General features: G+C 43.8%; 1 protein-coding gene across 2 annotated transcripts in view; it reads left to right on the top strand.

The window, feature by feature from the left end:
- Positions 1–26114, top strand: part of bbs9 (Bardet-Biedl syndrome 9) — a 177929-nt gene that overhangs the window by 85360 nt on the left and 66455 nt on the right. For both annotated transcript variants that reach the window (XM_030395059.1, XM_030395060.1), the window contains 2 exons: positions 11065–11247; positions 19822–20071. In XM_030395059.1, coding sequence (XP_030250919.1) covers positions 11065–11247; positions 19822–20071 — 433 coding nt within the window. The remainder of the gene's footprint in view (positions 1–11064; positions 11248–19821; positions 20072–26114) is intronic.

The following is a 26114-nucleotide window of genomic DNA, read 5'->3' on the forward strand; positions in this document are numbered from 1 at the left end:
GTCACTTCTGGGAAGAGAGAAGGGAAAGAAGTCTGCAAACCGGACTAATTAAAATGTTCAAACATTACCCCGTCCTTGAATATTCTTGTTTGAATCACAAATGATGTTGAAGACAACAACTCCCATGATCCCACGCTGCTCACCGTATTTTGTTTTGTCTTGATTGAGAGACTCTTAGCTGCAGAAATGTCTCTTTTCGTTAAACGGCGTCTCAAACTGCGGTCCCTGGCTTGGCAGCCAAGATTTAATCCAGATGACTGTTTGTCTGACCAGCAGTCAAAATAATTAAATATTTACATGAATCTCTTAAAATCCAGTTTTCCCCGTGCACTTCCTCTGAGCGCGCTGACTTACAGTGTTATATATGTTATTAATCACCTTGTCCCGGCTCTTAATGATGTTTACACTGAGTAAAATATTCAAACCGAAGACTCAGTTCCATCAATTAGAAATGTTTAAATTCAGTCTGTCATATTTGGTCTTGAAGCTTGAAACTTGAAGACCTTCACTCGGACTTAGAAGCAAGTTCTGGTTCTGGCTTTAAACAAATCTGGTCTGGACTGACCCAGTGATGCGTCTGAGAAATATCAAGCTTCCATAATGTTGTAGTTGGAAGATATCTGTCATCGTTTAATTTTCTCCTGTTGAACTTTGGGATTAGTCCACTAAGTTTTCCACAGTTTTGGTTCCGTGTGGAGATTTGCGGCGCTGTGTGAATGGTCATGTCTTTCTGTGTGTGTGTGTGTGTGTGTTGTGTACCAGTGTGTACCAGCGCTGTGTGTTTGTGTTTTCATCTGCCCATATTTCAGACTCTGACAACTGAAAAAAGAGACATATTCATCACGGAGGGACGGGAGTCTGGAGAGCGATGGAGGCAGGGCGGGTCTCCTTCACACACACGACCTATCAGCGCAGAATAAAGCTCTTTGTTCGCCACCGTGTGAACGCGCGTGTCAAAGAAAAGCAGAAGGCCTCCCTCTCTCAGCCTCGCCGTCCCAGAGAAAACACAAGAGCTCAGCCGGCTCTTTGACGGAGCGGGACAACCTCATAAATCACGCCGCCGTCCGTACTCCTGAACGACGGCCTGTTAAAGCATCTCTGACAGCCCTGATTGGGGAGGCGGCTGAAAAAGGGCGACTTTGACTTTATTTTTCTTTACCGAAGAATCCCCAGACACCTTCTCACTTCTTGTATTTTTTTAAATTCAAGGCATTTAGCTCGCACTCACTGAATCACCTGGAAGTGAGCGGAGCGGTTGAGCAGGATCAATTCCTGGATCTCGAACATCCATCAGTCCGGGTCAAAGAACAACTGGAGTGTCCTTGAACTTCACATCTATTCTTGATGAGGATTATCAGTGAATTTTGATCAGGTGTTTTAGGACTGTTCACACCTGCATATAAGGGGTGGGTATTTGCAAGAACCTCACGATACGATACGTATCACGATACTTTGGTCACGATACGATACGTATCACGATATCACGATATAAATAAAGATGAAAACACAAGTACCTGTATATGTACATCAGATGATATTGATCAGAGGACAAATTGAGTCAGAACTATTTAATTCAAAACAGCCTCTCCATTTTATTAATTCCCATGAAATTTCCGTGCAGTAATATTCTCTTTGTCCAGCTCGATTTTCTTGCTGTCTCTCTTAACTTTGAAGCCAAAGTGCTTCCAAACGTCAACTTTAAATTGCGGAGGCGTTGTTAACTTACCATCCATTTTGCAAAGACCTCAGCCACTCTCTCTACTACAGAAATACACCCGCCACACAGCAGAGTCGCTCTTCGGCGATATATCGATATCTGGAGTTGAAAAATCATTATTGTATTGGGCGGCAAAGTATCGCGATATATTGCCGTATCGATATTTTTGCCCACCCCTACTGCATATCTACTTTACCTCAGTGGCTTCCTGTCCTAAATTTCCAATAATCTTTTATTGATTATTCTCAGCTACACAATCCAAACTTCATCAGCTGCTTGAGTGAGCGTGTGTGAGGCAGGATAGAGTTTGAATATGTCGAGGATGGGAAAAGCAAGCGGAGGGTGGAGGAGAGGTCGTGGTTATCAGGCTGGTGCGTTCCAGAGGTTTCCACAGGAGGTGAACCATCAGAGGTGGGATCAGGCTGGGTTGCCAGATCCTATCGTTTTCATCCCCCTCTCGTCCTCGCCCTCTATTCTGCGGAGACTTGAGTAACCAACAGCCTCACGTTTCTAACTCTATTATTCCTTCTCTTCGTCTCTGTTGCCATCTCCAAATACTTTTTACCTGCCCTCTCTGTCTCCGTCTGTTCGTCTCTCGCTCCGTTCTGTCTGCTCCTCTCTCGCCCCCCCTCAGCTCCCCGTCTTATCAGCGAGAGTGTAGACAGACGTTGTTATCAGTATTGTGTGTGTGTGTGCTTGTTTTGACCGCGGACAATAGTGGTTACTGTCTGTCTGTCTGCCTATCTGTCTATCAGACATACGGAGAGGAGATGCTGATCGGCCCTTCACTCGTCCGCCAGATTGCTCTGTCTCCAACGTCTGCCGCTTGTTTACGTCCCAAATCAACCTCTCTGTCTCTTTTCTGTTTGAATTAACTTCATTTTTTCTTCGTTGCCATGAACTGTGTCAAGTTAAAATGAAACTGTCGTCAAAATGCAACCTAGGGTCTTTTTGTGAATGTACCTGAGTCAAACCTTCGTGTAAAAGCATAATTACGACGAAAGAGGCGCTTTTTAGATTTAGCGTATTTTTGTTTTTGGGTCAAACTCATTTTCAGTGGGAGTGCTACGGGCACTTTTACGATAGCATCACAATCTCTATTTTTAAAACAGTAAGAAGAAACTTTGCTGGTAGTATCACCAGGGTCTCTACACATGAACACGAGCATTGAGAACATTGTTTGTGTACACAGAGTTTATTAAAAAGAAGGTTTTTGAACAACTCACGTTAGCAGTAGCTTGTTCCGCTCGCCGCCGTCCTGCCAGTGGAGAAGTGTCGATCTCAGAATGTGACGTAACCTGGAGCACAGTTAAGGTGGAACGCTCCTAAAGCTTAGTTACATATAAATGCACGGATTATTCCTTGTTTTGTCGTTAGCGGAAAACAATATTTGACCTTGAGGTTGAAAAAGGAGCCTCATATAAGAAACAATACTAAAATCAAAAGCTGGAAAAGTCACGTGAGATCTCGTGTGGATAGTTGTTGCTGGAAGACAGTAGTTCCACCTTAACTGTCCTCCAGGTTACGTCACATTCTGAGATCGACACTTCTCCACTGGCAGGATGGCGAAGGTTTGATAAATCTGGTTGATGGTCTCTAGTTCATTTCTGCAACCTCCTTTCCTTTTGTCTGACACTGTCATCAGGTCGATGTCCCTCCTGGTGGGCAGATTTTCACTGGATTAGTTTTGGATATGGTCGCTCATCGACCCAAGACAACGAAGACTAATTGCCATCAGGCTTTAAATTCTAATTGCACACATTTATCCTCTTTTTTCTCTGACTAACTTTGCACATAATCTGTCGAGCACTTTAGATTAAACTCCATGACCTCCGCTCTAGTGCCACCATCGAGACAAACTTGTACATTTTCAGTTACCAGCATCTCGTCATCAGTCGTTGATGGTTCCATTCAGCTCTTCAGTATTATTTGTTTTAAAGACATTTTTCATTAGTTCCGAACGTTTCTAACATGTAACTCGTTCAGAAGTCAAACTGACTCATTTTGCAGTTTGACTTTACAAACTGACGTTACAAATAATCAATGCGTACGTATTCATCATCATTAGCAATCATCAATCATTAGGGCCAGTAAAAAAAAAGGACACAGTATGTTAATTATATACAGAATTCAGATTCCTGTGTCTGTAAAATGAACACAGATGACTGAAGAGACAAACACAGAGATGAAAAGGCAAATATGTGTTTGGTATCTCGAGTTCTTCGTGTGTATTTGTGTAGTTGGATAGTGTAAGCCAGTGTCTGACAATTTGTAATGTTTAGATTAACTCCATAAAAGTCTTCAAACGCCACTGCAGTATTTCTGTGTGTGTGTGTGAGTGTGTGTGAGTGTGTGTGAGTCTGTGTGTGTGTGTGTGTGAGTCTGTGTGTGTGTGTGTGTGTGTGTGTGTGTGTGAGTGTGTGAGTGTGAGTGTGTGTGCAGGTGTTTGGCATAAAACATCGGGCTGTACAACAGCAGAAAGGAACTTAAACAAGACACATATTTAGAGATTTGGACCTCACCACTCGAAATGTCTTTGCACGCATCTGTGTGTGTGCGTGTGTGTGTGTGTGCGTATGTTCATTCTTGTGTGTGTGTGTGTGTGTGTGTGTGTGTGTCTTTGTGACTAATTGAAACAGTGAATCTTATGCAGTGCTTCTATTACTGGGGAAATGTGTTCCTGTGTTAGTGAAAGCACATTTATTATTGTGTGCGTGTGTGTGTGATGTGAGACTTCCAAAGTGTGTGTTTGTGGTTGTATCCATGGATGGTGGTGGGTTGGTGTGTGTGTGTGTGTGTGTGTGTGCGTGTGTGTGTCTATTAGTCATCCCAGGCGAGGAAATGGGTTCTATGATTTCAGCCGTCGTTAAACTGCTACTCTAATTGGCTCTTTAATTAAAACACGGAAACACTGATCCTGAACACACACACTCTCTCTCTCTCTCTCTCTCTCACACACACACACACACACACACACACACACACACACACCACACACACACACACACACACACACACACACACACACACACACACACAGTCATTTAACCCCAACATAACCCTTTCTACTGTTTTCTTTACTTCTTACCCGTCTCTCCTCCCTCCCACTCCTGAAGTTTTCTCTCTCTATCACTTCATTTTCCTTTACTGTAAACATTTCTTTCTTCGTATCCGTTTTTTTTGTCTTTTTCATCTCCTTCTTCCTTCCTCGCTTGTCTCGTCATTCTCCAGGGAACGACGGATGTGTTCTGCCACGTCGCTCTCTGCCAAACAGGCTGCTGTCATTTTCCGCTCACACAAATAGTGTGTGTGTGTGTGTGTTTTTGTGTGCGAACATCTCGTGTTTGTGTCTGTATATTTGTATGCTGTGTGTATACATGTGTTTTCATATGACTGTGTGTGTGTGTGTGTGTGTGTGTGTGTGTGGCTTGGACTTCATCCATGCTGCTTGCTGTGGCTAACTGAGCAGGAAACATCTAATCTGTCGGCTCTGTGGAGCACTCACACACACACACTCACACACACACACACACACACACACTCACACTCACACACACACGATCATAAAAACACTCTCTGCTTTGTTTCTCGCCTGTGTCATTTTATCCGAGGATAAAACTTTTGGCATCGCATCGTTTTGATTCATTCTTCCACTTGCACATGTTGACTTTTACTGACTTTCACTTGTCTGGACCTCAGTTGTGTTTCTGTCACACACACTCTGACTCTCACTCACTTCTCCACTGATAACTGAGCTGCTTTGACAGTTTCAGTACGTCACACAAAGCAGCTGTTTCATAATCAGAGCACCCGTACCCAGAAGGTGATTTGAGGGGTGAGCACTGCCCCCCTCGTTAACCAGTCGTCCCTCTCTATCCCCCCAAAGATCACCTACTGGCAGACTGCTGTCCGGACACAGACCCACAACTGATTTCAAAATTATTGAAAAATTATGACATTTTGACATTTTCAGCTGCTGCAAATTTTCCAGCTGTGACGAGTCTAACGGTCTAGGAAACTCCCAAATCAATTGCAAGCGTTGTTAATCACTCACATGATGTTATGATGCTACTCAGCCAATCAAATGTGTGTATTGTGTTAAACACTGTGATTAAAGTCAGACTGATACACAAACACACATATGAGACAACGTCTGGAGAGAGAAACAAAGGACAGCAGGTTTTTGGGGGGGAAATTGCAATTGGAACTTTTGGAGTTTGATTTGAATTAGTTTTGTTTAAATGCAGAGTTATGAGAGAACTTTGACGTTGGAGATGAGATCGTGTCCTAAATCTAACATTCTGGTTAAATATTGAAAGTGTAAACATGCACAGGCTTTTGCTTCAGGTCAGTTATTAACCCTGTGCTTTGAGCTGCTTTAATATAACAATAAAAATGTAAATAATGCTGTAGCTGCTCGGAGAAGATGTTAAAGGGAAAGGACGTGAGAAAAGTTGACACCGAACATTTTATAGATGTGTTTAATCAGATGTGTTACGTCATAAAGGAGGTTTTCCGCAATATACTTACAAAAAAAAGCAATAAAGGTTGAAAGTACTTACTGTAAAACACATTCTCTGCAGGAGATTTTTAGTAAAGGGATGTAAATTTTAGTCTAGAAAACATTTCTAAATTCAAAAATACGTTCTCTCTTTAAAGCTAGAAACTGGACCAATCACTGCGTCAGGACGCCATGAGTCACATGACCCGGGTCGCTTTGTGCTATCACCACAATGTTGTTGTTGTTTCTGTTGTCGCAGTTGTTTACGCAGCTTTTTCTGACGGATCTTAATGTGAACACACAGCAACAAACTCTCCCCTCAAACTTTGTTTTCCCTCCTGCGAGTATCCGTCGTCTCTCTTCTCTGATTGGTTCCTCTTCAGGCTTCTTGTTGTAGCCACCAAACCTCACGCAGTCCGTCAGCTAAAATTACTTCATTTAAACCACAGCCGCATAGTTTGTTTGTTTGCCGCATGTGTGTGAGTGTGTGTGTCAGTGCGCAGATGTGTGTGTGTGTGTGTGTGTGATCTCATGCGTCTCCGTAGATAAGGGCGGCCATTATTTTTGTTTGTGTTTTTCAGTCCATTTCTCGTTGCTGTGGTGCGTATGAATGCATATGTTAGTGCATTTGTGCGTGAATATACAAACATGAGTGTTTGTTTAATGTGTCTGTGTGCGACTCCAAGAATTAAATAAAATGTTGGCTGGCATTAGAGGCTGTTGGTCTCAGTGTCTGGGACAAAATAAAGGATGAGCAGATGCACGAAGAGAAAGAGAAAGAGAGAAAAAAGGGTGTGAATATGTTTTCCTCACTATTTCGTCACGTCAGGTTTCATAGCAGAGTGTTTTTTGAAACCGAAAGAACGAAGCGCTGTGGCAAAGATCTGTCAGCTGAGACTCTGTGTCACTGTCGCTGAGATGAGAGCCAGGTTTTCAGCGGGATGTCCCTTTATGTGTGCTGAAAAGAGTCCTGCCTTTATTGTGGACACGCCGGGATGTCGCGACCCCAGAATCCTAAACTGCAGGTTGTTTAAGGTCATCGGCAGTTCAGCTGGTGACATACAGCTACTGTGTGTGTGTGTGTGTGTGTGTGTGTGTGTGTGTGTGTTCAAAGCATTGTGTGTCGTATTTCTTTCTGTGTGTGTTCTCTCCTACATGTGTGCCTTCATATCTATTGTACATCTGTGTGTGTGTGTGTGCGCGGCTCGGCATGTGTGTGTCATGCCATGTGCACACTTGGGTTCACATGTGCATGTTCTTATATCACTGGTTCGTGTGTGTGTGTGTGTGTGTGTGTGTGTCCAGGCTAAATGTGTCTTTGTGTTCTCTCAGCTGGCATCAATCAGAGTGTGTGTGGAGCCGGGCCGCTGCCAACAATGGAGCCCTTCACTGGACCTGGAGCCTTTTATCAATACACACATATGCACACACACACACACACACTTTTTTCAGAGACCCTGGGGGGGAGGGTGGTTGGGTGTGTGTGTGTGTGTGTGTGTGTGTGTTTAGAGGTGGAGGAAGTCAGAATGTGTGTGTTGCATGTTAAAAGTTGTGCATGAGGATATCAAGAAGTCATGTACTGGGAGTTCTGGGTTTAAGTCTCTCGGGCCGGTCTTTGTGAGGATCAGTGTGAGAGTCACATTTTGGTAATTGTCGTCTGAAAAATGTGGTTTCAGTAACAATACCAAAATGATTTGTTTCAGTAGATTACTTTGGCGAATATAAACTTTTCATTATCTTTATTTTTTGTGTTTGAAACATATGTTCGAGCTGAATATGTTCACAATCTCCGTGAGGTCGTTGGACTGTTTGATGACGATACAGTGCAAAGATGGTTTCGGTGAGTCACTAAATAGTACCGTTAACCTAGCTGCATGGCTAACCGGGCAAACAGCAGCTTCAAGTACTTTCTTTAGTACAAAGCTACCAGGTTCTGTCCACCAGGAACGTCCATAAATGAATACTGTAAGTGGCCTCAGCTGTTGTTTTTGAGCCCGGCTCGTTGGAGTTCACTGCGAGGCTGCTGGTTAGTCGTAGTTAGCAGCGACTTTAGCAACAGCTAAAGCTTTCTGTCCGGAGCCGAGGCAGAACAGCTGCAGACATCGAGCGGAAAACCAGAAAATACTTTACACCATAAAGTTTCCTGGCCCCCGGAAACACTCCACCCACAACTGATTTCAAAATTATTTAAAATTATGACATTTTGACATTTTCAGCTGTTGCAAATTTTCCAGCCATGACGAGTCTAACAGTCTAGGAAACTCACAAATCAATTGCAAGCCTTTGACACTGAAGATGAGACGGTGTCCTAAATCTGACATTCTGGTTAAATATTGAAAGTGTAAACATGCACAGGCTTTTGCTTCAGGTCAGTTATTAACCCTGTGCTTTGAGCTGCTTAAATATATCAATAAAAATGTAAATAATGCTGTAGCTGCTCGGAGAAGATGTTTAAGGGAAAGGACGTGAGAAAAGTTGACACCGAACATTTTATAAATGTGTTTAATCAGATGTGTTACATCATAAAGGAGGTTTTTCTCAATATACTTACAAAAAAATGCAATAAAGGTTGAAAATACTTCCTGTAAAACAAATTCTCTGCAGCAGATTTTTAGTAAAGGGATGTAATTCTGCCTAAAGATTTTAGTCTTGAAAACTTTTCTAAATTCAGCAGTTCACTCTTTGAAGCTAGAAACTGGACCAATCACTGCGTCAGGACGCCATGAGTCACATGACCCGGGTTGCCTTTGTGCTGTTGCAGTTGTTTATGCAGCTTCCTGTGACGGATTTTGGTTTCAGTAACAATAAAAAAATAATACGGTTTGATGGATTACTTTGGCGAATATAAACTTTTCATAATCTTTATTTTTTGTGTTTGAAACATACGTTAGAGCTGAATATGTTCACAATCTCAGAGACGACGTTGGCCCTAAAAAAATACTTTTCTCCATAAAGTTTTCTGGCCCCCGGGAACACTCCACTTTCACAGTGTACTTCGTTTTAAACATCCGTGGCATCGTCCTGAAAATGAAGAGAGCGTTGATTGGAGGATGGGCTGTAGGTGAGATAAAGAGAAGGAAAAACATTTGAACATTGCATTTTGACTACATGGGATCTTTAGATTTTAGCCGTAAAGTTAAAATGTCTCTTCATTTTGATATGGTATTTGTTAGAGGCAAGATTAGACAAAAAGGGAATATATAAAATGTGTGACGGTCCTCACGAGTGTAGACGTGAACTCAAAAACGTCTGCATTTGTAAGGATTATGTGTTCACTGACTGGTAAGTGTGTGTTTGTGTGTGTGTGTGGTTTACCTGCGAGGTGTGAGTGACACGGCACCCACAGATGACCTCGGGCACGACGGAGGGTCGGGGACTTTTTTACCGCCGGGGGTTACCGCGGAAACGAGGGGAAGTGAAGCTGAGGTTTTCAGCTCGGACTGTTTACGTCTTTGCGTGCCAGTCTTAGAGGAGGCACTCGATCTCATGTACCTGTCTGTTGGTAGTTTAGTGTTACACAAATCAAAATGGCTTACTTTGGCAGTCGCTGCTTAACCCTGACTCACACACACACACACATTTCACTTCAGACTCCTCCATCTCTTGTTTTCGCAGTATCAAATGGCGAGCGCTGAATCCATTTGTCAGACAAGCGGCTGGCGTACGTTGGCGCTCTGGCCTGCAGATCACTCATTTATCTGAACACACACTCGTCCATTAGTCCCAGATCTGCTTTCACCTCTTCTTTCTTTCTCTCTCTGTCCGTTGATCTCTCCTCCTCCTCCTCCTCCTCCTCCTCCTCCTCCTCCTCCCGCCTCATCTCCCGTTTCTCCCAGTCCGACTTGTCCTCTCTTGTTGTTCTCGTCACCATCCGTCTTGCTCTGTCATCACTCGTCTGCGCCTCTCCACTCTTCTGCAACTCCTCTGTTGTTGTAATGATGGAGGGATGGAGGGATTGACCCCGGGCTGGGGGTCAGAGTTCACCTGGTCCCCTCCTACACCTCACTCATGCATTCACTCACTCTCTGTTCAACAAGTGCTGAGCTGTGTACTTTAGTAGAACCAAGAAGAACTTAAGCTCCACTTGTGCTGCTTTTTCATTTCAAAGGCAGTATTCAGTTTCTGTTTGCTCTTCTCCGTGTCTCTGAACTTTTTTTTTTTTTTTTTTGGAAAAACAAGCGATGGGAGCATGAAAATGCTGCCGTTTCTAAGTGGAGGCCAACCAAGTGTCAGGGAGAGTCATCAGAGCTTGCAGAGGCTTTCAGAGCCGGCGTATAGAGAGCAGTGTGTTTGAACTCTACTTTGTTTCGTCCACTTTAGCTTATTAGTTTATTTTTTTTAGTTACAAAGTCTCCAATTCAACAGCCTGGAAATGAGACTGCCTGTGTTTTATCAGGAGAGTGATTTCACAGTTTGATCTGAGTGTGAATTTAATCCTAATACAACAAGAAATAACTCTAAAACTAAAGGAATTACATGTAGAAGGACGTTGAATCACTTCCTCCTCTTTGGAAACCAAATCTCAACACAATAATGTCAAACTGATGCTCGTGTTCTGCTGTTTAAATGCACAGCATGCTGTTACAGACAGAGTGTGATGATGTCTTGCTGTAGTGTTGAATCATGGGAGTTGTTGTCTTTATTGTTAAACAGCAAACAGCAAAGAATAATCGTTCTCCAACTGGAGTGAGCAACACACGCAGTAGTAAACAATGGAACAGCTAGCTAGCCGTCTTACATCCTCACTCTCCGACCTCTCATCCAATGGTTTTCTTTGGAAGTACAGTATCGGTCCTGATGGGATTTTTAGGGGAGACATTCACCGACTCCTCCTTCCTTCCTCCAGGTGATGGCGCTGGCGGAGGCTGCGGAGGAGAACCGGGCGCTGCTGGAGGAGGCGTTCGTCCGCCTACGGAGCGCCACGCACCTGCTGGTGCTGCTGATGTCGCTGTGGCAGGGCCTGACCCCGGACCAGACCGCCATCCTGGAGGCCACGCTGCTGCCGCTGCTGCAGGACACGCCGCAGCTGGTACACACACACACACACGCGCACACACGCACACACCCACACACACACACACACACACACACACACACACACACACACACACACACACACACACACACACAGGCGGCCATTAACATGTCAGTGTCTGTCTATCCATCTGCAGCCTGCTCAGTAAACACAGCCGCAGCTTAAACACACACTCTGAAAACTTTTAAAATACATTAAGTACTTCTGGTCCCTTAGGAATACACACACACACACACACACACACACACACACACACACACACACACACTCAATCACACACTCACTCTCTGCCACTCAACACTCACCTGTCAGCTCTGCGCCGCTGAGAGCGTGTTCTGTGGTACCTGTTTATGATTTAAGCATTAGGTGTGTGTGTGTGTGTGTGTGTGTGTGTGTCTGTGTGCGTCAACAGACAATGCACACAAAAATACACACAAGAGGTCAAGGTCACAATAGGTCTCAGCGTGAGCAGATGACATATTGCTCTTTAATAAGCCTCTGACTCACATACTGAACTTTGTGTCATTGTGTATATGTGTGTGTACTTATATGGTTGTGTGTGAGTGAATGTGTAGGTGTGTGTGTGTGTGTGTGTGTGTGTACATACTGCAGAGGACTCCGTATAAACAGCCGTGTTGACAGAGCTCCTCCATTTGCTGCAGTCAGACCACGAAAGATTTCTCACCCCATAGAGACTCTGAGAGTGTGTACTGTACTCTGTGTGTGTGTGTGTGTGTGTGTGTGTGTGTGTGTGTGTGTGTGTGTGTGTGTGTGTGTGTGTTAGTTTTTCCATAGCTCTGATCAATCCCCTCAACCTCTCATTACCACTAAGTCTATTTCCAGCCTCCTCCGACAGAGCCACGTTACACACAAACATCTGTGTCGTCATAAACAACAGGACATAAAATATCTTTTACAGTGTACGCACACACACACACACACACACACACACACACACACACACACACTGATTGTAGACAGGAATAGGTTCAGAGGGTCAGTTGATGAGCCTCAGGGGACTGTGTACCTCTGTGTGTGTGTGTGTTATTCTAAATTGGATTAATGGCATTACGTGAATTAGCAGTAATCAGGGTCACGTCCATAACATTAAAACAAACAGGTGCTCGGAGGAGCTATTCTCAGAAAACACAACACACTCTCCGACACAGCGCCATGACTACAAACTGAGAGATGGGGACGTGGTTTAGTTTCACTTATCAGTGCAAATATTCAATTTTGGCCGTTAAAGGGTCATTCTGGCTGATTATTACTCAGAGTTTTTGTAGTTTGAGCCTTTTTTTTTCAAAAACAAAACCAAAAACAACCAAAAGCACCTCGCTTAACTTTAATTATATCATGTATAAAGTTATGTTTAAGTTATTTGGTGTCTCACATCTTCGTGATGTTGGAGTGGATTGCTGTGTCTCAGTTCAGGTCTGCATCCTCTGAAGGACTCGGCCTTGTTAACCTCGTCAGCCGTTGTTAAATGTGACGGTCTAGCCTTTGGAGCATTTCCTGGTTGTGTCACCAGATGTTTTACCCTTACGTCACCATTTCTGCCGCCCAGGCCCGCGAAAGTGACGATCTACACCACGCGATGTCGCCATTTTCTCTCTTTCTTTCTTCTTTTTCGGGCGCGCAAAGACTCCACAAAGGATCGTAGCGGTGCATCCTCCAAAAACAGGGAGAAGAAGGAGCATCTGGAGGAGCCTTCGGACTGGGACAGCCTTCACATGGCGTTGTGGCGTAATTGGCCTTTAAATGCTCCTCCGAAGGATGCAGACCTGAATTGAGACACAGCAGTTATGTCTCCATCACACCCTTCAGCTCGACCTCTGACCTCTCCTGTGACCATGCAGGTGAGGTTGTTCCAGGTGAAATGCAGCTGCTTCTCTCAAAGAGATTCCTTTTTCACTGGAATAAATCTGAGGAATGTCTCAAACAAGAATAAAAGCCAAAGATGAGGACAGAGAGGATGGATTATAGAAGGGTTTGGAGTTTGAAAGTGGTGTGTGTGACATCGTCTTGTTGGTTCATAAGTGTGACACCTCGTCGAGATCTCCGTTTGCTTCACTGCAGCTCTCAAGATTTATTGTGATTTTCACCTTTTTAATACTTTTCATGCGTGGAGTTGACGGCCACGTCAGTGTTGGTGACATATCGTGCGAGACGATGTTCACTGAGTGCTTTTCCATGAAACTAAATGGTATTTTACAATCTTCAGGACAAACTGTGACTTTCTTGACTTGCTCACAAAGACTCATTTTGCTGTGAGCCCAAATGGATCCACAGCTGGGGAGTTCGAGGACGCTAGACAGACAAAAGTAATTAAGGACACGTCTCTCTTCCTCAGGTGAAGTGGGCTCACAGGTAAAAATGGAGAAGTCCTGTCAGTCAGAAATGTTCTGTGCATACTGCAGAAATAATCCCCTTTTCTAAACTCCCCTTTCTCTGCATCCCATCAGGACGCAGACGATCATCTCTGCCGCCCGAAAAACACAGAAATATGTAACAGAACACCAAATGACCTTAAACCTATATGTCATCTGTCACATTAGCGTAGATTATGTGATTATCCAGCTGAGTTACAAAGTGCAAAGAACTTCAAAAATTTCAAAAATGTTACAGCAGCCAGTCAGAAAACAAGGTGAGCCTTTTTTTTTTCCCCTTTCCTCCCAGAAACATGATTTTAAACAGGAGGGATTCCTCCCACCACGGCTGCGTACGCTCAGAATTCATTATCGGAGGTAAATAGATACGTTTAGGATCGGAGAGGGGAGAGAGGGGAGGAGAGAAGTTCTCCCTGTCTGCGCCGTAGATTGAGGGAAGAGGAGGAAGAAAAAGGAAAAGCAGGAGCGCCAGAGGAAATGCATCTGTGTGGTATCTAACTAAACGTCTCATTTGGTTGCAGCCGAGCAGAACACCTCCTCCTCCTCCTCCTCCTCTTCTTGCATTCCTACTGCGTCTCTCTTTCGTCTCCCTCTCGGTCATCCTCCTCTCCCACCACCCTCCTCCCTTCTCTTCCTCCTCATTCCACTCACTTGCTCATCCTTTCTTTTTCATCTTTCTCCATCAGCCTTCTTCTTCGTGTCTTCCTCACTTCTACGTCTCCTCCTGCATCCTCTTTTCTTCCTCCGTCCTGGTTTCTACCTCTTTTCGTCTCTCTTTCTGTCCCTTGTTCCTCATCCCTCCCTCCCTCCCTCCCTCCCTCCGTCTTTTGTCTCTTTTTCCATCTGTCAGTCAGCTCTCGAACAGAGTTGCTGACGCTGTCTGTCTGCCTGCTATTCTCGCTCGACCCCCACATCCTCCCGCCTTCTGTTGACTTTACCAGAGTCCGTCGTACAGCCCGCCTCGCGTCGGCTTCCTGCACCCCGAACCAAAACATTTCTATATAGTACCTGAGAATGTTTCTTTAGGCTCGTACCACCGCAGAACTATTTACAGCGTTGTAAAGAGCATTTTTAGAAAGTTCTTTGCAGCACCGAGTCATATGGTTTTCTGAGATTTATGTTGAAATAAAGAAGCATTGAGGAGAGTTTGAAATGTTTCCAATCAGCAGAATTGAATGATTTTTTCGGAGCCACATAGGGTCACTATTGTATTTCACCAGGTGTCGTTTTTATATGAAACATATCGGGTGGATTTTTGGACCGGTGTCGTTCCACATGACCAAGCCGGTATCCGACCCAAAGAACTTTATAAGAACTTCCTCTCAACCCAGCCCAGTTTTTCCCAAAGAACGATGTCCATTTCTGGACGATTCTTCCCCGAAGGCCTCGTTCAGACTCACTTTGACTCCGTGTGGAAAAAAAAAAACTCCCCCTCGGTTCATTTGAATCGGGTGCCAGTGCCTGAGGACTCCGGCCAAGAAATGCAGGTTCATTTGCATCGCCAGATCCAACAAGGCGGCCAATCACGCATTCCTGCTGGATTACTTTGCAACCTGAACACTGTATTTCTCCTGTTAACCCTGCAATTATCACCAGAGACAGATCAAGTTGTTTCCGCAGTGATAACTGTCCTGAGTTGTGATAAAAACATTTTGCTGTTAAACCTTTAAATGCACCGATTCGTTACTTCAGCTCGACTTCCTGAATCTTACTACCTGCCTCACTGTTTCATTAATGCAGCGCCCTGCGTTAAAACAATACGGCACCTCGAGTCATTTGTAATAATTGCAGAGGACGCCTGCGATCTTAATCCTGTAGAAATTCCTACCTCCCATATTTCACCACAAACAGACATGTGATGGTATTAGTCCCTTGCGAAGCAGCATGTCAGTGATTTGGGGTTGTGTCTATTTTCTGTTGTTACACAACTGAGAAAGTGAAGACAGAGAAGGTTAAAAAAAGGTTGTTATCCTCAGTATTCAGCTGCAGCCACAAAGCGTCTAAAAGAGCTAAAAATTAGTATTTATGCTTCTAACAGTTGGAGAAAGTGAATAAAACTCTAAAGAGAGAATTAATAAAGTGTCTGCTGAAGGACGGATGCTTCACCTCTGGAAGTTGACATCATGTCCAGGAGATAATGTCAGTAAATACAGACTTCACAGTGACAGACAAACGTGCAACGGTAATTTGTAAATCACTGGTATTTTAGATGCTAAATCAAATCTAACCATATAGTTGCCGTGCACAAATGTTGTGGAAATTGTGGAAAACGCCCTTTTTTAAAAAGGTTGGCATTGGACTTCATCTGGGGGTTTAGAGGACTGTCTTAATGTGAATGTTTTGTCTGGCGGTCGGGTTGCTTTACCAGATGTCTTCAGTCCCTCCGTCCTTTCTATCTCACTTCCTCTCCATGTGCCGTCGTTCCACTATTTCTGGGTCGTTTTGGACCGGAGCTATACGGAGAATATAACGCGACTCTACATGTTAATAACCTGCTGAAAGGATTTTAATTCCATGTGACTCCATCCAGCAGAGTCACCTGTTGAAAACGCGTCACTTTTCTTTCATAGATTCACTGCTGTCTTTAATTTGAACACATTTAACAACTACAAAAAACTATTCAAACGTTAATATTCCTCCAGACAATTGGTCACCTGTTTTACAAGCTGAATGGATCTTGTAAATGTCAGTAATATTAGATAATGAGGATATAAAATTTGTTCACATTTTGAATTAAACTTGCCACACTTCCCTTAAATTCTCCCTACATGCTGTCTCTCTCCATTCAAACCCCAGGTTTTCCTTTTCTCTAATATTAGGGGCTCGTGAAGCATTTACAGTAATTGGTTGCATTTAAAGTTGATTAGACCAGAACTGGAAAGTAAAAGTGTATTTATTGCGTGCTGAACGGTGCCAAATCCAGCTTTACTGATAATTCAGAAAGAGGAATCCACTGATTTGGTGAAGAGAAGTGATTGTGTGGAGGATTTTCTTCCCCCCGGAGACCGACTGTACAACATTGTTCTCACAGAGCCGTAACTCCGGCTCCTCAAATGACTTTCCCAGTCCTGATGATGAGGATGTCAGGACTGAGGGATTGCTGTCTGAACCTTTTACCCGTCGCTTTGGGAGTCCTCCAAGGCTGTGTGCTGGGCTCGGAAAACATTTAATCCACGGCCATCCAGTAATGCTGCAATCACACCAGGGATTTCCCCACGACGACGCTCGTTCTCCTGATGCAGTTCAGACCGTTTAAAGACCAGAGACGTAGAAGACTTAAGACCTAATAAAAGACAAAAACAGTATATGCACCCTTCATCAAAGTGACTCCAGTAAAACAGAGGAGCTACTCGGGTAGATGAGTCCTCTTGAGTTTTATGGCAGTTGGTGTTTTACCCAACAAAGGGTCAAAAATAACTTTTAAAGCCACGATTATACGACTGTATTTTAAGCTCCACCACCACTTCTACTAGGTGGAAACAAAAGGTCTCGCTGTCGGAAGCATTTTTATTTGTTCTGGTTCAGTAAACTCGTGTCCGTCCGGCCGATTTGCTGTGTCTCAATTCAGGGTCTGCATCCTTCGGAGGAGAATTTAAAGTCCAATTACGTCACAACGCCGCACAAAGGTTCTCCCAATCCGAAGGCTCCTCCAAATGCAGCCCACAAATGCTGCCTTCTTTTCCCTGTTTTCGGAGGATGCACCGCTACGATCCTTCGTGGCCTCACATATCCCAAGATTCTTTGCGTGCCCGAAAAAGAAGAAAGAAAGAGAAAAAAAAATGAGCACATCTTGTGGCATAGATCGTCACTTTCGGCAGAAATCATGACCTCATATGGTGACGCAACCAGGAAATGCTCCAAAGGCTAGACCGTCACATTTAACAATGGCTGACGTGATTAACAAGGTCTCTCTGAAGACCGCAAAGGCCGAGTCCTTCGAAGGATGCAGACCCTGAACTGAGACACAGCGACTGTTTTGGTTTAAAATACCTGTTTTGAAAGTCAGAAACACAGCTTGAAAATCTCCTGGTGGCTTTACAGAAATATCCACTTTTGTCTCCACAAACTAGGCTGGAAAATGTCCGAACGTCTTGTAGGAAATATCCACACCTACAAATGTTGAAACACCGTCTCAAGCAGCCATCATCCCCTCAGCTACACAATATAACATTCAGCTAACACAGTTGTAATGTGAATGTGATTTGACACATATCAGTATGGGACATATGACATGTGACTGAATGAACCGAAACTGAAAGAAAATAAATGGCTAGGTTATAGAAGTTACCATGGGAAAAGAAAACTATCAGTCAATACAGGTTTAGGAAAAGTTTTAAAGGATTAGACTTCACTTGTAATCTTTATTTCATCTGTCTTGTGTCTGGAACTTGTGGTAAGTGTTGTTTATTGACACCCGCTCGTCGTTTTTAAAGACAGAACTCTTCGCTCTTTAAACGGGAGGTGAAACTTGACAGAGCAGCTCGTTTCTTCTTCAAACAAACACTCCGAACACGCTGAACATTTAAGAAAGTCTTCACTTGAAGCGGTAATGACTGAGCGCCGACACAAATCTTCACAGATCCGCGAATAAAACAATCCCCGTCTTGTTTCTCTGACAGAGATCGCCACAGGAAACAAACTCTGGCATCAGTGGGAACTCCGTCTTAATTTATCGCTCTGGCCTCGGTCCAATCCGCTCCGCCCCGCCTTTTTCTCTTTGCTTCCTTTCTTCTCGTTAAGGAGGATGGATGTCTGCCGTTTAGGTCTAAAAGACATTTAATTTTCCTCCGCAGCATGTGGAACGTATGTGTCAGTATGTGTGAGAGTTTCCACAGAAACCTGCAGTTATGTTGTTCCAGGCATCTGATAACCTGGTGAGGTATTGTGGTAAGAATAGGTCACCCACCTCCCATCTCTCCTCCTCCTCCTCCTCCTCCTCCTCCTCTTCCTCCCACTCCTCCCTCCTCTCTTATTTTCTCTTCTTCCAGACTTTTCTTCTTGTCATTCCTCCGTTCTAATCTCCGCTCGTCCTTCGTCTTTTCCACTCGTCTTTTCTCGTCTTTAATATCTGCCTTCCCCTCTATCATCATCTCATCTCCTTGACCTTCTTCAACTCCCCCTCTTTCTCTCTCTCTCTCTCTCTGTCTCTCCCTGTCTCTGTCTGTGTCTCTCTGTCATCATCATTACAGGGCTGATTACCTGTCATTATGGCTCATTAGGGGCCTATCAGCATGGCGGCAGGCAGGGGGGAGGACGAGGTGCGGGGAGAAAGAATAGGGGAGGGTGGGAGGATACCTGTCAACACACCTCACCCCCCCTGCACATTTGTGTGTGTGTGTGTGTGTGTGTGTGTGTGTGTGTGTGTGTGTGTGTGTGTGTGTGTGTGTGTGTGTGAGATTAGAGATGTCCAGACCAGATATCTCAGCCATCTCAGAGACGACAGAAGGGGAGAGAGAGTGACAAAAGACACGTTTCTCATCTTCCTCACTGCCTTTTATTACCGCTCTGTATGTGTGTGTGTGTTTATGTATCTACCTCTTTTTCGATCCCATGTGTTTTATTATTCCGTTGCTCTTTTGTAAAAGTCAAGAGCGTCGTTAAAGCATCAAGATTTAAGGTTAACGATTGTCCATTAAATCCCCTCTTCATCCCCATCTTCCCTTTCGCTCCTTTCTTTTCCTCTTCATACTGCTCGTCTCTGTTTTGTCTCTCTTTTCCATCAGGCCTAATTTATTTACTTTTGTCTACGTCTTCTTTTCCCTCCTCTCTTTTTACCTCTCTCTTTCTTTCTGTCCTTCCTTCTCATCGCTCTGCCTCATAATTCCCTCCTGCCTGGTTGTTTCCCTCTCTTCTTTCACCTATTCTCCATCTTCTGCTCTCTGTTTTCCTTCTTTTGACCTCCTCCCTCTTTCTCTTTTCTCTCCATCTCTTTGTCACCTACTTCCCATTAATATGTATATATATTACTTTAACGTAAAGATAAAAGAATTAATAAAAAGGAGGAATAAATACTGAAAATCTTCCAGTCCTTTCATTTCACAAACTGCTTTGTATTTTATTGAAATATCTGCCACTAACGAGATCCAGTGTCCAGAGAGGAAGTCTAACCTAACAGCATAATAAAATGTTATCATGGAGCATCGTTTCATTCCTCTTCCTCCTCTCGTCTCTTCATCAGGGCTGGGAGGAGAGCTGCGATGCCGCCGTCTCTCACCTCCTGCGGAGCTGCCTCTCTCGGAGCTCCAAGGACCAGGCCACCTCTCTGGCCCAGGCAGGAGGCCCCGTGCTGGGCCTCCCCCGCGACACCGCCCGCCTCAAGAAGCACATCACCCTGCTGTGTGATCGCATCGGCAAGGGAGGCCGCCTCAGCCTGGCCTCTGAGGCCAACGTCCAGGTCCCCGCCCAGGTCCAGAGCTTGGCTGCTCCAGGTGAGTCAGGGAAGGGAGGGATGATTGAGGTATTTTCCCAGTTAATTGATTCATCATTTTGCCTATAAAATGTCAAAAGATTACAAAAAAGAATAAGAAATGCTGATCGCAGTTTTCATGGATCCCAAAGTGTCTTCAAACTGTTTCCTCTGTGCAACAGTTCAAAACTCAAAGACTGTTTGTTTACTGTCATAGACGACAAAGACAAGAAGCAAATCTTCACATTTAAGAAGCTGAAACCTGCAAATATTTGACATTTTTTCATGAAGAAATTACCGAAATGAATAATCGGTAATTAGAGTAGTTGCAAATGTGCTTTTCGACCCACTAATTGATGAATTGACGCGGCTCTAATAGAATTTGCAGTGTTAAATTCATCCTAACTTCTTCTCTGATACCATGAATTTCTAATATCTATAGATCTATTTTGTTTACAGCCGAAACAACAGCTAAAAAAATATGCGTGTGAGGTGAAATGAATGTGTTGCATTTGAAGGTGGGTCGTGGTATTTATGAGTGTGTGTGTGTGTGTGTGTGTGTGTGTGTGTGTGTGTGTGTGTGTGTGTGTGTGTGTGTCCGTCCCTTGGTGAAGATTTTAGGCTTCACCAGGCAAAGACATGAAGCCTATTCATGGCACATTTTACAGGCGACACACAGACGCGTATTTAAATGCATCTGTACACACACACACACACACACACACACATGCAAAAAAAATATTGCAAACAAGTACAAACTTATAACACGCACATACACGTCGTACACATGAGATACACAGTGCAAACACACATAAAAACAGGGGGTTTACTCGTACGCACAGGCGCGTACAGTTGCATTTGTCAGGTACACACACTCGTGAAATCATACACACACACACCTTACGGATCATTTAGTCTTGGCTGAGGTTTATAGAGGTCTTTCTGACAAGATCATCAATTACAGTCTGTCTCCTCTCCTCCTTTCCTCCCTCCCTCCCTCCCTCCTTCCTTCCCTCCTCGCCTCGCCTTTTCCTCCAACATAAATCTGTAGAGCAGATTCTGTTATTTCTGTCTGAATCTGCGCAAAACAACTTGTAGAACCAAAGAGGGGAAAAAATCAAGACCTCTGTTGTCTTGTAGTGTTGCATTAGTGATTTATTTTTTTTTATATCCAGGATTATTTAGGCCTAATTTGATGCTGGAGTGTTATAAAATCTAATTAAATGATATATCAGCCCACATCACCTCACGACAACCTGTGTAGCTGAATGTCTCGTCGAGGTTTTAGGAAGCTCATGAGCTCGCTGATTGGTGGATTCTTTCTCTGTTTTAGAGAAGTAACAGTGTCACATAGGTGTGTGTGTGTGTGTTGTGTGTGTGTGTGTGTGTGTGTGTGTGTGTGTGGTGTGTGTGTGTGTGTGTGTGTGTGTGTGTGTGTGTGTGTGTGTGTGTGTGTGTGTGTGTGTGAGAGAGAGAGAGAGAGAGAGAGACTGGAGGAGGAGGAGGAGGTCTATAAAACTTTACAGGCTTGTTTAAAAGTCATTATAGTGATTACAGTAATTCTGTACAAAGTTCACTGAAACAGAACTGAATAAATTAATTGTGTGTGTGTGTGTGTGTGTGCGTGTGTCTGTGTGTGTACACGCATGTGTGTGCTTGTGAAAGAGAGAGAGAGTGAGTGAGTGTTTGTGTTTATGTTTCTTGTCATGCGGTCTCCCTTCTTTCCTTTGGTGTGTTGCCAGAATTCACACACACACACACACACACACACACACGCACACACGTGGTGCTGCAGTAAACAGTCGTTTGTTAGCAGCCTCACATGTTGCTTTTTCGCCCACCCGTAAACACACACACTTGTTTACGTTTCCAACAACACCGGCGGCAACCGTTTCCCTCCAAAACCACAAACACACACACACACACACGCGCACACACACAGTGGGATACCATACAACAAGCTCCCGCTTCATTGCTACAAAGTGTGTGTGTCTGTGTGTTAATGTGTTTATCTGGGTATAAAAACACACACTCCTGAATACACGGTGAGACTTTATCACGTCTGTCTTCACCCAGCAGCAGACAGACGATCAGGACGTCATCTCTGTTTATATTACATAACAATTATAAAATATGCTTTTCAACATTTGCAGCTATTTAGCATCATTCTTTTTGTAGTTTTTATCTTAATTGGTAGATTCAGATTTTTGCTGGAATCAGCTGTGGCCAGAGGAATTATGTCCGTCCGTCTGTCTCCTCCCAGAGCAAAATATCTCAAGAATGCTTCAGGGACATTTCCTCCAATCTTCGGTACAGATGTGGACTCAGAAATTGACTGAATACATTTCGGTTGGACAAAGGTCGAAGGTCACTGTGGCCTCATGTCGGCCGATTCTCGTTAACGCCGCATCTCAAGAACACGTAGAGGGACAAGATGAGTTATCCATCATGTTAGCAAAATCCTTTCAGTCCTTGACGACTTAATCGTACTATAAGATGATTAAACACTGTGCGTTCCTTGTTAATCACACAGTTTGAGAGTAAAGCTCGAGTCAGGGCCGTCACTCAAAGGTTCCAGCCTGTTTTGTCGCCTTTGTTTTCCCCTCTCTGCTCACATTTGTTGATCTTCAGTACAAGAAGGAGGCTGTGGGAAGAATCTGCAGCTCTTTGATTCAGAATCACTGACAACAAAACCTTTTACACAGTTACACTGATGGACATCTGGACAACACACACACACACACACACATAAAGCAGACGTTTCCTGAAAATTCAAAATCTTTTGCATCATCACATTATGTTTATAAAAGCACAATGTTTATATTTTCATTAAGCAAAAGATAATTACTGCACATCAATAACCTGGAACATGTAGAGTTTCTCCTCTCCCTGTTGTTTCTTCCTTCCTTCCTTTCCTTCTCTCTCTCTCTCTCTCTCCATCACCTGACGCTCTGTCTCGCCCTGATGACATCATCCAGATCAACTGGCTTCAACAGCTGCATTCTGTACACACACACACACACACACACACACACACACACACACACACACACACACACACACACCTGGTGAAATCAGGAGTGTTTATTACATGCTTCATTCGTCAGCATGCTGTCAGCATAGCTTTGAAGTGACCTCAACCAGGGAGGTTTGTGTATTGAAGTCTTCCTCCACCCACACACACACACACACACACACACACACACACACACACACACACACGGATACACAAACATATACACACTATATCTCTCTAAATATGTTAATTGGCTACAGTGAGCAACACTTCTGGCAGCAGCGACCCCTCCCTCGTTCTGTCTGTTTCTGCTTTACTGTGTTGTGCTCTCCTCTTGTTTAATCTGTAATTAATCTGCTGTAATCGTGTTTTTTGTCTTTGATCAGTTTCCTGCTCTGTTGTTTTTCTTCTTCTTCTTCTTCTTCTCCTCTCTTTTTTGTGGTTCTTTGCTCCTTTTCATGTATTTAATCCCGCTGGAATTTCTGAATGTAATGTCTTTTTTCGTAATTTCTCACGTCCTCCTCTTCCTCTTCCTCTCGTCTCTTACACTAATGAAGTCTAAAGAGTTTTCTGATGTTCACAGTGTAAAAAAAGCAAGCAGACACACTGACTGCACACGAGCACATCCTCCTATCCACACACGCCTATAGCGCATGTGTGTGTGTGTGTGTGTGTGTTGCAGTTATTTTCACAGTGTTCCACTGGTAGCTGTGGTTTGGGGCCTGCATCTATTTTAAACCTAAAGAGAGGGGAGAAGATGTGCTGTGTGTGTGTGTGTTGTGTGTGTGTGTGTGTGTGTGTGTGTGTGTGTGTGTGTGTGTGTGTGTGTGTGTGTGTGTGTATATAAGTTCAGAGGACGCAGAGCAAAGGAAAATGCATGTAGTATGTGTAAGTGTAGGTCATGTCTTGTGTCTAATCCTGACCAGCTGTCTTTGTTCTGTCTCTGTGGTGTTTTTTTCCAAATTGAAGAGTTCTCCTCCAGATTGCTATATATAAAACAGCAGCGCTCTATTTTGGAAGGAATCAATCAGTACCTGGAGTTCCTCGTTCAATAAATCTTAAACGTCTGAGAGTCGTGACAAGCTCGGGACGGTTTCTTACCGCTCTGTGCAAACTTAAAATAATTAATTTGCACTCAGAGTCAACTTCTAAAATGCTTTTTTTTGTGCTTTTCAATGGCGAACATTTCACAAGGTTTGACGTCTATACACACATCAAGTGTCTGATTCATACACAGGAGACTTTAACCCCTTAAGGAACACCGTTCCAACATAGGAACACCCTTCACTAAACAAACACCCTTCGTAAAAACGAATAGTTTTTTTTGCTTATAGTTTTAAGCATCAGATCTTAACAGTATATTCTCACTGTTGGAAAGCTGAGACTGTCGTGATTATTTTAAAGCCCAAACACAAAGAAAAAAAGTTATTTCCAGACCATGTAATAGCCTTCTAAACTCACCATGACACAACATTAGAAAGAGCCCTCTACCGCAAGAAGCAAGAATGCCTACATACCTTCGGAGTGTTCCCTTTTTCCACAGCTACAACGTCATGCCACAATTTGTTTTTCATAGTTCGCCAAGAGTCCATAGAATGGGAATATCCATGTCATTTTACCCAAAACTAACTACAAGTGTCGAACCAGCAAGAAACCCTGCAGGGTCTTAGCTTTCATTTGAGACCAAGATTATGTTTCTAGGTAAAGGGGTTCTCAAGTTATAAGCCTTTGAATCTCAGAAGGCGCTCTTGGAAAAAAAGGACCCAAGCAAAACGCACAGACATGCCTTTAGAAAAGAAATTGTGAAAAATCAATTTTTTAGTCTTTTGACTTCAAAATTTTGAGTGTAGCAAGCTGAGACCTGTGGCTATGGCCTAATTGTGTCTGCTGTGTCCATAGACATACCTGAACCCTTATATCTTAGTCAGTTTATTGACATTTGAATTGGAAACCAAAACCTGTAGTCCAACCTCTGTAACTCTGTGTCAGTATGTCATAGAATCACACCTAAAAACTTGAGGGTGTTACCTTTCCAATGGTACCAAGCACATCCCTGAGTCTCAAACTATGTTGGAGCTGTCCTGCTTTTAATTTCAGTATGTCGTCTTAAAAAAAGAACCTTAAAATGGGGGCGTTCACTAAGAGGTAAAAGGAATCACACTTCCTGTTTTTTCCAAAAAGCAGGTGAATGTGTGCAAATGTTCTGCTTCTAACCTGCTGTATGTGTGTGTACTCTATGTGTCCGTATGTTGCGAAGATGTGTACGTTTGAGGGGCGATTGAAATAGCGTAAAAGCCCACAGCCGAATTGCTGCTAACCACAGCAGCGCAGTGTCACCCCCATCTTCAAACCGCAGCCCAGAATAAAGCAGGAATGCGCTGGTGCCTCCGCGCTGCCGACCAAGACAGAGCTGTCTTATTGGAAGCAGCTTCACCCGTCGACCAAGCTGTCCAGAACTGTTCCAAAAGTGGCCCAAAGCGCCTTCAAACTGTCACGGACCAGCCCACATGGTCCCGCAGTGTCCCAAACTGTCACAAAATGGCCTCGAAGTTTCTTTAAGCAGTCTTTAAAATTGTCAAGGACTGATCCAAACCATCCCCATCTGTGTACAAATTGGCCCATAACAGTCTGAGACCTACAGTTTCCAGCTTCCCCAGACTGTATTTAGTTATATCTTAACTACATCAAAACTGCACCGCTCCTTAAAGTGTCCTAAACTGTCCTTAACCACCTTGAAAATGTCCTCATTTCAAACTCTCCAAAGAGTGAAGCAAACAATATCTAAACCCTCGCAAGACGTCTGCTCACAGCCTCTAATCCTCCCAAACTGCCGCTTAAATCTCCTGAAAATGCCCCAAAAATATATCAACACCTTCTAAATCTGAGAAAACTCTATAACTGCCGGAAGATTCCCGAATACGCGCCCCGATGTTCCCGTCTCCAAAGCTTCCCAAAGCTCCCAAACAGTGTCGATGTATCTGATAGTGAGTTTAGACTGAATTTCTTTCAGCAGATTAGGTCTCAAACGTGTAAAAGCACCCAAGAAACT

The sequence above is a fragment of the Sparus aurata genome, chromosome 17 (genome assembly GCF_900880675.1).
Source record: "Sparus aurata chromosome 17, fSpaAur1.1, whole genome shotgun sequence".
Lineage (NCBI taxonomy): Eukaryota > Metazoa > Chordata > Actinopteri > Spariformes > Sparidae > Sparus > Sparus aurata.